Below are 12,843 nucleotides of genomic sequence, written 5' to 3'. Positions count from 1 at the left end.
ACCAGGTGCATCTTACAAATAACTATTATCTTCAAATGCACCCAGTAGCTTAGCACTCATCCATCAAATTTTTCAACTCAGCAGGGTGACAATCCTCTCCATTCAAAGAGAACGCCCCTAGCCAAGACAGGGCAGATGCTGCTTCATATCACTCTACCAAACCTTGCAAAATCTTATTTCTCATCCTCTAGTTCTTGCAAATCGCTCAAACAAGCAGACAAAGAAACCCACAACACAGAAACAAAACCAAAACCAACCAACCAACCAAACAAAAAAAACCAAACCAATAAACCAACCCAAAAAAAAACCACACCACCAAACCAGTGCTCTTGTTTTGGTGGGGCTTTGTTGGGTTTTTTGTGATGTTTTATTTTTTTGGTTTGTTGTTGGGGTTTTTCTGTTGTGGTGTTGTGTTGTTTGTTTTTTTTGGGGGGGGAGGTTTTTTTGTTGTTTTGGGGTTTTCTTGCTGGGGAGAGGGAGGAGTATTTGATTAACAGATTTTATTCTTAATATATCAAAGAAGACAGATCACTTGACAAAAAGCTATTTTCATTTAAGGTCAGTCTCTGAAAACTTTAAGAGATTCAACTGATTACTTAAGGATTTCTTTTAACCTGGCTTAGCTTAACTCAAGAGCCTGTTAGACACTACTAGCATCAGCTGTATTTAAGGTTATCATGAGTTACACCATTCTTATACATGTCACTGTAGTTACCCCCTTGCCTACCCTGAACTACTGCCAAATATTGAGAAATACTCTTCAGTACATTTGTATTAAGAGGAACATTCACCATACCTCTTTATTTTTATGATAATATGACAACACTGGGAACCTTCCTTTGCTTCTGAACTTGGAGCTACCAACAATTATGGGCTTGCTTGCGGTTCTGGGAACATAAAGTTCTTTAGGATAGGTTTCACAAATCTGAAAGAGACAAACATGCAAACCGAATTTTATGTACAAGGCACAAAGCCTATACTAGTATAGTATCCAATTTGAGGGATGTTAGGTGAAATAAGGCAAAGGTTAAACACTAACAAGTTTCTCTATATATACAGAAATAGCTCAGAAGAGGAGACAAGCCACTGATAAAGTAGTACAAATTGGTACCCAAGTTATACAGTTAAGCACTGCTATACTTGCATTCACTTCTCAAGAATGCCACCTCAGCAGAAATGCTATGACTTCGTTTCAAATAAAATATTGAAATTATTTCCCTCATTTTTAATATTTGCAAACTATAAAGTAAAATGAAAGCTAATCTGGGAATTGGCTGCAGCACCACAGCCACTGTCTCCCACAGCCAACACTGCAAACACTCAAGCAGAATCCTTCTTAGTTAAGAGGTAACAACACTGCAGAGCACCAGACTTTCTTCAAACAGGTAAGCATACTCATAGTATTAGATTGTTTTCTATAGGACTAGAGTCAGAGGACAGAGCAGAAACAAATGCAAAGCAAAACACACTTCCATTACAGCACTCACCTTATAATCACGATTTGCATCAGACAACTGCCAGTTTGCATTTGGCACTCCCATTCTCTTATATTCTTCTGCTAGATCAATAAGCTGCCAGCCTTTGACTTGCTCAGATTCATTTTGTTTTGGATTATAAGAGAAGGCATACAGTTCTTCATATTTTGCTAAAAGGTAAAGAATAAGACTATGTAATGAGTTGTCCCCAGAAAGGTCTGAGTGGAGAAAAGCAGCACAGTTGGCAAGCCTTGAACTTGCCCAAACTGCAGAGAAAGTTTTAGGCTTCAAATTCTCAGAAGCAAGACTAGATACTTGACACTCTTGATATATTTATCATACAGTTAACTGACACAATTACAGATACTTAGTTAAAGCTAGGTTACGAAAACTTCCTTGAGTGTGCATGACCTGTTTCAGGAGGGACATTTCTAATTCCATGAGGGCAAAGCAGAGGTCACAAAAAGAAAACTGACAAAATTAAACAAGGCAACAGGCAGAATTATTAGAAGACTTCACAAGCATTTTATCTATGTAGCACACCAATTAAGAGACTATACGCATTTATAGTCACAATTTTAGGAATAACACTAGGAAGGCAAAACAACACAGGAATCTCACATTATCTCAGTGAAGACCAGTGACCTACAAGAGCCAAACACATCTTCTGAATTTATATGGAAATGAATATTTAACCATTAAAATTCCTCTACATACCAAACCCATTTATTGACTTTTACATAATGCACATACAAAAAAATAATAAAATATTAAGAGCCACAGATTTACCACCACTACCTTGTTATTTAGGCATATACTGCGAAGTCTTTTACAGTTAGAAGTATTACCTGTTCTTGACAGCTGAAGCAAAGAGTTATAAATGTCATGACAATCTCTCTCCCTGGGAACGACAAAGTGAACTATCCTGAAGTTCTTGCACTGGATGACAAGGGGGCAGCCAGAAGTAGTCAAGGGAAGTTTTTCCACCACAGCAATGTGATGATGTAGTATCTGCAGCATACAAAAACTCAGTGTTAGCACACTGATGAAAAATGAGAACAGCATACATGCTGTTTACAAGAACAGATGTAAGACACATTAAGTGATCTTGAATATGGACTTTGACTAATTCTGTCAATCATTTAGTTATAAAAAGAAATAAATTTAGAAGAAGAAATCAAAGACTGGCATTTTGGTCAGGATATCATAATTTTTCAAAATACAGTTATTCTCTCACTTCATATTCTGAAGTGCTACCTAATGCTTGTAAGGAATAATAAATAACCTTCTAAATCCAAAAGGAAGAAGTAAAGCTCCACTGTGGTTACTCCTCTGTAACTCTGCTGACAAGCTTAGTGCTAATTAGGCAGGACCCAAACAGGATACTTTTTTATTTTAAGGATCTACAGGAACATATTTCAGAATTTTCAGGCAAAATAGACAACTCAGGAAAAGCTATTCAAAGTATAACATACAGAAGATGAAGATTTTAAAATGCTAGTATTCAACACCTACAGAATGAGCACAAGATAAGAAAAACATCTTCAGTATTACCCATTGTGTTATGTAGACATGACAGTCTCTCAGCTAGATTTTGCCTTTCAACCACTTTACAGAAGACTGTCAGTAACGGATATACAAAAGCCCTTGATAGATTTATCTTTGTGGCAAATCTACACAACACTTAGGAAACTAACAACTGTTCAATCATGGAAAGAAAACCACAGATACATCACCTCAACTGAACAAGATGTTCTTATAGGATTTTAATTAGCTCACTGAAACAATCACCTTCTCTTAAATACTGATCAAAATTAGATAGGCATCTGAAAACTATGCTGCCAAATATGCATATACAAAGAAACTATATCTTGAAGACATTAGCGTAAGTATACTTGGTACTTGCATTATCATCACAGAAATGCAATAATCTGAATGCAGGTGCAATTTCCCCAAAATGAAACCTTTTAACATAGTGCACAGGGTGACACAAATAATGCTCCTGAATCATGCTCTCACCAGTAACCCATTTTGCCTGAAAGGATACAGTTTGGTTTGTATAAAACTGTACATTGTACCCAAGAACAAATCAGAGAAAAATAACTTATTGAAAACACCATGAGACACCTAGTTGGACAACCAGGATACAGGATGAAGGGTAAACCAGAAAAATACACCTACAGGAGAAAAATTAACCATACCCAGGGAAATGAGATTTCATCCTGAAGGATGACAGGCACTCATTTGGCCAGGTAGCTGAGCTATAGGGAAAGCCAGACCTTGATGTCCACATGCATGCCATTAGGGCCCTGAACAGAAAAGCTAATGGGAATTACTGAACTAGCCAACTTTGATGGTACAACACTGGCACAGGTCACCAAGAAGCTGCAGCCCCTTCTGCATCATTTTATTCCAGAGATGACGACTTGGGAAGAAACTGCTGCTTGTCATTCAAAAAAGGACATGGGATATTCAGTATTTCACAAAAGCCTAGATCTTGTGATTTTTCTGTCTCGTTTAACTTAGGCAGGCTCTAAATACAAAGAGAATTAACACAGAAATTTTAAACCTGATGCTTAAATTACCTATCAGTTTCCCACTCCCGCCTCTGAATTGTGGTGCAAGTCAGTTATTCAAAGAAAACCACCACACATTCACTCAGGAACACAAATGAAGGCTACGGAAGAAATTACAGCAGCCTGAGAAGTGAACATTTTCAACAACACCCTATTTCCACTGCAGCAGTGTCACGCAAGAGTACAATCTGTAAATAATTAACTTATTATGATACCATGAACAAGGGGAGTGTGGAGAATAACTTATAACTTCAGTGAACATTTCAGTAAACAAATTTAACCTTAGATCAGGAAACACAAATGCAGCTGGAGAACCTCAGCTTCTGAGGTGCAAGCATTCATTATCCTTACCCATGTCTCTCTCTGGCTTGAATCTATGAATAACAGATGAGTTGCTGTAAGGTATAGAGTTCCCGTCAGTGACTTATTGCTTGTGCTAAACCTATCTAGTAATTTCACTTGCTCGACCTGTAAGAAGAAAAAAAAAAAAGGAGGGGGAGCAAAAGTTAATATTGGGGTGGGTTTTTTGGTACAAAGCAAAATATTAACTGCAAAAAGGTCTGTCAGTAGAAAACAGTAGAAAGCATAACAGCATACATACAAATATTCAGGCTAAACTATTAAGAACACAACAGTGGTCACACAAGCTTTGAGAAGACTGACTAGCTACAATACCCTGTTTCAGTACAAAAGTGAATAATGAAGCCACAATGCTAGACTCTGAATACTCACTCCACGTACATAACTACCATGGTTATTTACTAGTAAAACAGACTAAGATACCAATTTTTTTTAAATAATTGAGAACATTAATAAGCTTTTAGACTCCTTCCCCAAAACAGCAAACACACACTAACAACTTCCTGTTATTCAGATGCCAGCACTGAATGAATTAAGAGCTCATCTTAGTAACATGCTTCATTGGCTCTCTGCAGACTCAAAGCCATAAAAATGATGTCCCTCCTAACTTCAGTTTTAGGTATCTACTGCCTTTTATATCATCCCCAATTTTAAAAGTTTAGATCATCATAACCTTGCCTCAGTCAAAAATAAAATACTACTGGAATTCTAATAATTTTAATAATCTCCTAGAAATTCAAGGACTGCCATATGGAGTTTCAACCTTGAGTCTTGCAAGGGCAAATTCCTCCTCCTGGTATTCCATCAACATTGTTATCTCAATCCTATAGAAAGCAATTCAAAATAAAGTGATTTCTAGAGAGCCTGCATTTATCTGCTGCTTATAACTTCACAGGCTCCACAGTTTGCTTTATTTGAAAAAAACATGATTCTCTACGTGCAAAAACAGGAAAGGAGCATGGCTTATCTCCACACATTCCTCTATTTCTTGGCAGCACTGTGTCATTACTGCCCAGTTAAAGCTCTTTTACTTGAGGCTTGCTGTTACTGACATTAAATGCATGATAGAACTCCAAAAACATCCACACCAGCAAGACCAGCACTCAGATGAGGTGACTAAGACAGCTCATATCTATTGTGCTGATGTTAAGCTGCTTGTAATTCACATGTACAAACTTATTTATCTACTAAAAGCACATGTAATTACACAAAATTGCCTTATCAATTCTGGTATTTTTTACAATCTAGCAAGGCCAGATTTTGTGTCTGAAAGTTAGAAAAGCCACTTAGTGCATACAAAATAATGTAGGAAACACAAACATCAACTAAAATCCAGTGACACTATGATACTCTAGGTTTCAATTTAGAAAGCAAAAATAAATACTTGGAAGCTACATGCATCAGTACCTCAAAATACATCATGCTGTAACCAGCAAGGTTACATTGCTCAGATACAGAGTAGCATAAAACAGTATAGCACAGCCAAAACAGAGCTCTATTTTGGACAGCTCTGCAGCAGTAACTGCTCAGGTACCTGTCACTGCACCTCCTCAGCAAATTGAGAAGTGCACAGAAATTGCTCCAGTTTTGTTTCTGTAACACAACCCACAAAATCCTGGCATGTGAAGTTCCATTCTCCTCCATGTAACAAGGGAGCTATTCTGAAAGCTGTATTTCTATGTTAGATAAGGACAGGCATTAGTGCTCCGGCTTCCTCTTACATAGGTGAAATCGTCAAGAATCTTTAAACACCATCAAATTGTAATTCAGATTCAGCCTCCACAGATTCCATGTTCATGTAAGCTTACCCCAAGCCAGCTTTAACAGTTATTCAGCTAGGACACTTCCTTTTCAGCTGTAAAGTTTGGCAAATCCTTAGTTACAGAAAAACATGTCAGCCATCAGTTCAGAGAATGGGTTCACAAGATTAAGAAACTGAGGACTGCTATTGAGTTTTAGCACATCTGCAAACAAACATTTTCAGTCGCAGCTGACATCTGACAGCAGCTAGCAATAACAAATTAGTGAGTTTCTAAACCAGTAAGAATTTGAGCACCTACCTCAATAATATAGTGCACTTACAGTGAAAGAGTCACTGAACAGTCTATTGGGATTAAGAGTTTCAGACCAAAGGCAAAAAACCCAAGGAAATGTTTCAATATAGGAGACAAGTTAGAACAGAAAGGAAGACTGCAACTATACTTCTGAAGTCTTGCATCAAAAAAGCTGAGGAGTTAAATTAGGACAATGAATCCAAGACAAAACAATTACAGTATGTTATTTCAGGATTCTTTTACTAGACATTCGCTAAAATTAAAATGCATTTTCCCTTACCCATTTAAATCTCACTCTTGCAAACATAAGTTTAGGATTTAGCAGTCAAGCTAAGCAAAACTTTCCATCCTCAGTAGAGGACCCATTAGTATTTTAAATAAAACAGGTTTGATTTCAAATATAAATCTAGATTTGACTGAAGAAATTAGTCTTTGCTACCTTGCTTTGCTTTAAAGTATTTTTAAGGACACTTTAGTTTTAAAGCTTCATTGCAAAACCACAATATTCTTATTTGTAATTTCACCACCACCTATTGTGATCTGGCTTTCATAATTTGTTGCTATTTAAGTATAAATTTCTCAGATAGAAGTTATTACCATGTTGACCTCACTTTTTTATTCAACATAAATCTATTGGACAGTTTAATTTCACAAGCAGTAAACTGTATTTCAGAGAGCTGTGCAGACAGTTTCAGGACAATTCTAACTTCAACATTTCCAGCAGACTGAAGTTTGAGGAAGAATAATACCTATTTCATCACATTCTCTAAGGGATGACAACTTCCCTGGACAGCAGCTAATTTGTGCAAGACTGTACTGTTGTTTCAAGCTTATTTCATTATTACTTTAATAAAACAGACAGGAAAAAAACCCAAAACAAATGTTAAGTGCTTTCAGATCAGAAAATGTAAATGTGTCTCAATGAGATCCAACTTGAACCTACACATGCACTGAAGTTTTAAGGCCCACAGTGCAGGCTGTACTTAATTTTCTTACTTCCTATAACTGTAATGCTTGGAATTACTACCATCTAGCATATATGCTTTTTAATCCACCTGGATATTCAATAAACAAACAGATACAAAAAGCTAAGCAAGCATCACAATTATAACCAAATCCTCATGCTATTTCTAGCCATGAAATTGATACTTTTAGAACAGATTACTTCTTTAATGAATTATAAAAATACTTGCTACAAGCAGTAAGTTTTGTATAAATTGCATTCAGAGCTTGTTTCTCTCTCCAGTTATATTGCTACAAGAAGTATTTTTTCCCCAGCAGGGAATCAACAACCTGCAGAAACACAATGATCTATAAATGGAAAGAATTCAGTGACCTGTACCTTTCCAGTCTCAATTTCAAGTTTTAAACTTACATGGGCACTCGGATCATCAAAAGACTTTAGCTTTAATCTAGTTTTTATCCTGAAGTTAGCTATTGACTGCAACATTATTAAGTTCCTAAACAAGGAGTTTCAGGTTTACAACTAAATAGGCTGGCAAAAAACCCTTATCTCCAACCTGTGATTTTGGTGCAGGACTATTTCATCCAGTAATCTAGTTTACTAGGTGTCACATGTCACTAAGAGCAGCTTCATCAGAGACCTCCTTTTCCACATATACACATGCAAACATACATGAAAAATAAAAACTAGTTACTCACATTTCATATAAAAAATATAAGGTATTAATAAAAATATTGTTCCTTTATATAATTATTGGTTAAACAATAACTATTTAGTCCTGAAATATGACCACTCCTTTTCTCCGCACACCTATAAATCTCATTTAAAGTCAAGACTGCCAGGTTAGGGAACTAATCACTTGACAGTTTCCAGAACCCGACAAAGAGAGGCAGTCTTTTTAGTAGCCCTCACAGCAAGGGCTGATGAGCAAGATGACAAAGATACTGCTAGAAAAGTAATTCTACAAAACCTATGACATAAAAATATTTACAGAAAGAACGACCTTTTTTACATCTTCAGTATAGAGGAAAAACAAACTAACAAACTAAAAATAGGAAAAAAGGCCCAGAGAAGCCTAAAGTGCCAACTGTGGCTTAGCTAATGTTTTTGAATAGCCTAACACATTGCACACATACTGATAGCTGCGTTCCTAACAACACACACCACAACCTTTAAAAAGAAGAAAAAAAAAAAAAAAAAAGGGAAAACAACGTTGTTGTCACAGCCTATTTGCCTCCAGAGCTAGGAAAAGCTGCATGGAACCGCATCCAGAATACACAAGCCAACTGCCGCCGTCTCCAGCTGGCTGCTGCTGCTGTTTCCCCACCCCACACTAGGCCCCTGTTACACCAGGATGATTTTATCGCATCCCCGTCATTTAGGGCACGGCTCACTCCGCAGGGCTACACCAGGGAGGCACGCACCGAGCCCCGCCCGGGAGCTCTCACACCTTCCAGCCCCGTGAGGAAGGACACCCGGAGGAGCCCCCAAGAAGGCAGGTGCCCGGCGCCCCGCGGCAGATGCCGGCTGCTCCCAGGATGCCCCCATAAGCACGGGCCGCCCCGGAGTCACTCGCGGGAAGACACCAACTACAAAATGGAAGGCAGCGGACAACAACGCCCTCACCCACAGCTGACAGCTGCAGCGCAGGGGCTCCCCGGGCCGAACCGGCCCTCCCCACCCCACAGCTACTTGAGCAGCACCGACAACACCAGCACTGAGCTACCAACCGTGCCCGCAGCCGACAGAGAGAAGCCGAGGCAGAAGTACCTTGGTGGTGCGGATGTGCTCCATAGCAGCGCCACTTCCCTACAGCCACCACCCTCCACAGCTCTCCCGGCCCCGGGCGGCCGTTACCTAGGAACGCTTCCGGGGCGGGGCCAGGCGGAGCCGAGCGGCGCTGGCTCCCTGCAGCGCCCCCTCGCGGCATATGGAGGGCACTACGTCTCCGCCAACAGCGCGCATGCGCGGCGCTGCCAGCCTGCCTGCAGTGGGGAGGAGGCGTGTGGACGGCGGGAGCTGTCGCCTGGGTAATCCAGGCCTCCATTCGTGTCACGGAGAGTTTCAGTCTGTTAGAGTCTCGTGAATGAGGAAATCCCTGGAAGATTGTAGTTCTTGTCGTATCATAGAGGGCTGAGGTGGGAAGGAACCTCTGCAGGCACCTAGCCCAACCCCTACGTGTAAATAGGGCCACTCAACCACGCTTAGGTGGGTTTTTACTGTTGACAAGGATGGATCTTTCTGGACAAACTATAAAGTTCAGTTGCTCTCACAGGAAAAAAAAGTGTTTCCTGATGTTCACATAGACGTTTCTGTGTTTCAGTTTGTGCCCACTGCCTCTGGTCCTGCCACTGGGCACCACTGAGAAGACTCTGGCTCCATCTACTTTGTGCCCTCTGGTCAGGTAGTCAAAGATCCTGATAAGATCCCCCTGAGCTTTCTCTTGGCTGAGCAGTCTGCTCATCCAGCCCATACAGTAATGACTTCTCTGTGAGGGTATTACGGAAAACAGTGTCAAAAGGCCTTACTGGAGTAAGAACTATTACAGGTGCATTGGGGAGTTTAAGGCTGTACAGGAACAAGTTATTGTTAAAATAAGAAGTTGCACAGTGCAGTGACTCATCCATGTCAGAGTTATGTGGGAGCACAAAAATCTTGTGTGTGCTGCACAGTATTTAAAAGATATGCTAAAATTTAGCTTAAAGGTTTCAGAATGGACTATATAGGTCTTGCTGTTTTCATACTGTTAATCTAAATTAGAACTGGTTCAGTAAGGCAGGTTTTATACAGAATTAACCTCTTTTAGTAATGTGGACTTCATAGTTTAGAACTTGGTTTTGAGTGGTAGCATCCACAAGGCTCTTAGTGACACGATTTAGTGTTGGACTTGGCAGCCCTGGGGTAATGGTTGGACTTGATGATCTTAAAGGTCTTTCCCAACCTACTTGATTCTATGAGTTATTAAAATCATACTGTGAAAGCATCACTCTGCCCTTTTCCTGTTGTGCCGGTATATGTTGTCACTTCATGGCCTGTCAGATCAGAAGAATTTGTTGGCAAACAACTCTACAGAAATCACTCTATAAGTGCCATTTAACAGTCAGCAGTTTGGGGGCTTTAATTTCTTTAGCACGTTAAAAGCTAGGCATGAGTAAACATCGACTAAACCACAGATCACATTTAACTACGCCTGAAGCTCTGCCTCGCGTGAAGGCCAGCAATCAAATCACCCAGAAATGATCTCGAACATCATTTCAGTAAACAGTCTGTGGCCACCCATAGTCTTCAGCAGTCACGGCGCAGAGCAGCAGAACAGAGCTGGGTGTGCATTGTTCAGCATGCTTTGAGGGACTCTGGAGGTAACCGTATGAGCTTCTCACAGCGCCACGGTTCATCCAGACACGCGGGTACATTCGAATTGCCCGTGAGGCTGCGGGCAATTGCCATGTACCTGAGAAGTACATTTCCCCAGGGCTTCCCCCGCGGGTGCTTCCACCTACCAAGCTAAGCCCCTCCGGAGCGCCCCCCACCCCCTCACCCCATGGCCTGCCCCACCACCAGCCTCGGCCCAAGGCCCAGCACCGGCCCAATGGGGCTGTTCGGGCGAGCGGCGGTGCCGTCCCACACGTTACTGTCGCTTTAAGGGCCGGCGGCGGTGGGGCTGTTCCGTGGTGCATTGCGGCGGGCTCGCGCAGGGAGCGTGGCTGGTGTCCGCGCGGTCGCTGCCGCCGCTCGGTTCAAAGTGGTTGCCGGGCGTGATGAGGCCCTGAGCAGCCGCCGCCGCGCCCGAGCAGGCCGCCGCCGCCACCACTGCTCTTTCCGAGCCCTCGCCGGCCGGGCCCGCTGCAGCCTCTCCGCTCTGGGGCCGTTCCCGCTGTTGCCGCCATGTCTACGGGCTTCTCCTTCGGCGCGGGGACCTTGGGCTCCGCGGCGGCCGCCGCCGCCGGGACAGGAGGAGGGGGCGGAGGCTTTTCCTTTGGAGCTGCCACGCCGAGGTAATGGGGCACCCTCCCGCTCTGCCCGCCCCGGCACTGGGGCCGCCGGTGCTCTGCGGGCCTAGCCTGGGCCAGGGCGGCACGCGTGTTCGTGCGTGTGAGTGCTGGGTGCGGGGGCGGAGTCGCAGACCCTGGGCTCTGTGTCCCGGTGCTTCTGCTGCTGCCGGAGGGCCCTGGAGGTCCGGCTCTCCTGGCCTAGAGGGTCCCTGGTGCTCGTATGAACTGGCTTCACCGTTCTCCTACCAGCTCGCAGGGGCGAGGGAGCCCTGCCTGAGTCGGCGGGTTCGTCACATGGGGATCGATCTGTTCGATAACTAATAACAAAGTGGGGTGCTCTTAAAGTTTTGCTGTATTGTGGCTTTGTGTCGGAGCAGCGTGTCTCCGCGATTATCCCTAAGGTTCTGAACGCGGAATGTGGATCCGTGCGAATCTAGGTGTCAGCAGCCAGTTTGATCTTGTGTGTGTAACGTGGAGCTTGGTGATGTCAAAGCCCAAATGCTTAATGTTCAAATCTGGCATGCCATATTTTTTTCCCCGAAGTTGGGTGCAGCCTTATGCTTTATGACCTAGATAACCTTACATTTGGTGTACAATGTGTCGAAGTGAAAGAACTTCACTGTGCTTTGGTATGCATGTGACATATGACAGGCTCTGTACTAAAAATGTTATTGGTATTTAGATTTCTCAGAATAATATGTAAGTCTTTGATTTGGTTGGTTTTCTCCTTTTCTGCTTACTCTGCTGGAGCGCAACTGTCCCAGCAAAAATTTTTAGGTTTTTTTCTGACCAGCTTCCTATTATGCCTCTGTTGAAGATTAGGGCTGTTGCAGTGGAGCTTTGTATTGGAGTTTTTTCCCAAATCTGATCAGGCAAAATCAATCACTGTAATGTAATCTAAATGTGCAGGGTGAGCTACTCAAGGGAGCTTCAGATATTTTTGAAAGTATTTCTGTCACAGTTTACAGGAGCTAGCAATGGAAGGGAACAGAGCATCCAGATCTGAGAGAATATCTTTGGGTTAAATGTCAGTATTGGTTTTTAGAAGCCCATATGGGTGGGAATAAGTCTTGATTCTCTTCTAATACTCTTTTCATCATGACCGACTGATGATGTTCTTGTTACCTGAGCTTGGTTTGTGGTTTGTTTGGGTTTGTTTTGGGTTTTTGGCTGGTTTGTTCCCCCACACTCCACCAGTAAAGCTTATCTGGAGTTGGTAAGGAACTTTTGGGTTTTTTGTGTCGTGTCTGTTTAATGCAGATTTCCTGTGATTAAAATGAGTGAATTAAAATAATGTTTATTCAGAAACATCGTTTTAAATTATTACTTGAAACAAGGGAAACTCTTGGTGATCAGCCCTTGTTAAAAACTGCCTATTGAACTTAAATATATTTATGTTTGGGTTTGGGTTTTTTTGTTTTT

The 12,843-nt window shown here is 41.8% G+C and overlaps 2 protein-coding genes across 6 annotated transcripts in view; one reads left to right on the top strand and one right to left on the bottom strand.

The window, feature by feature from the left end:
• Window positions 1-9,323, bottom strand: part of MTMR6 (myotubularin related protein 6) — a 28,355-nt gene extending 19,032 nt beyond the window's left edge. The window contains exons 1-5 of one of the 2 annotated variants that reach the window (XM_065678517.1): window positions 9,200-9,323; window positions 4,403-4,519; window positions 2,324-2,486; window positions 1,488-1,645; window positions 797-925 (exon numbers count right to left, since the gene is read on the bottom strand). In XM_065678517.1, the coding sequence (XP_065534589.1) occupies window positions 797-925; window positions 1,488-1,645; window positions 2,324-2,486; window positions 4,403-4,519; window positions 9,200-9,223 (591 nt within the window). In that variant the 5' untranslated portion in view covers window positions 9,224-9,323. Of the gene's footprint in view, window positions 1-796; window positions 926-1,487; window positions 1,646-2,323; window positions 2,487-4,402; window positions 4,520-9,159 lie in introns of both variants that reach the window. The other variant, XM_065678518.1, reaches the window with a different exon arrangement.
• Window positions 9,324-11,085: 1,762 nt separating this feature from the next.
• The window catches only part of NUP58 (nucleoporin 58), a 35,426-nt gene continuing 33,668 nt past the window's right edge, over window positions 11,086-12,843 (top strand). For all 4 annotated transcript variants that reach the window (XM_065678516.1, XM_065678514.1, XM_065678515.1 and 1 more), the window contains exon 1: window positions 11,086-11,424. In XM_065678516.1, the coding sequence (XP_065534588.1) occupies window positions 11,315-11,424 (110 nt within the window). In that variant the 5' untranslated portion in view covers window positions 11,086-11,314. The remainder of the gene's footprint in view (window positions 11,425-12,843) is intronic.

The sequence above is a fragment of the Lathamus discolor genome, chromosome 4, assembly GCF_037157495.1.
Source record: "Lathamus discolor isolate bLatDis1 chromosome 4, bLatDis1.hap1, whole genome shotgun sequence".
NCBI classification, from domain to species: domain Eukaryota; kingdom Metazoa; phylum Chordata; class Aves; order Psittaciformes; family Psittacidae; genus Lathamus; species Lathamus discolor.
The sequence above is the reverse complement of the archived record's forward strand: the minus strand, read 5'-3'. Positions and strand labels throughout refer to the sequence as shown.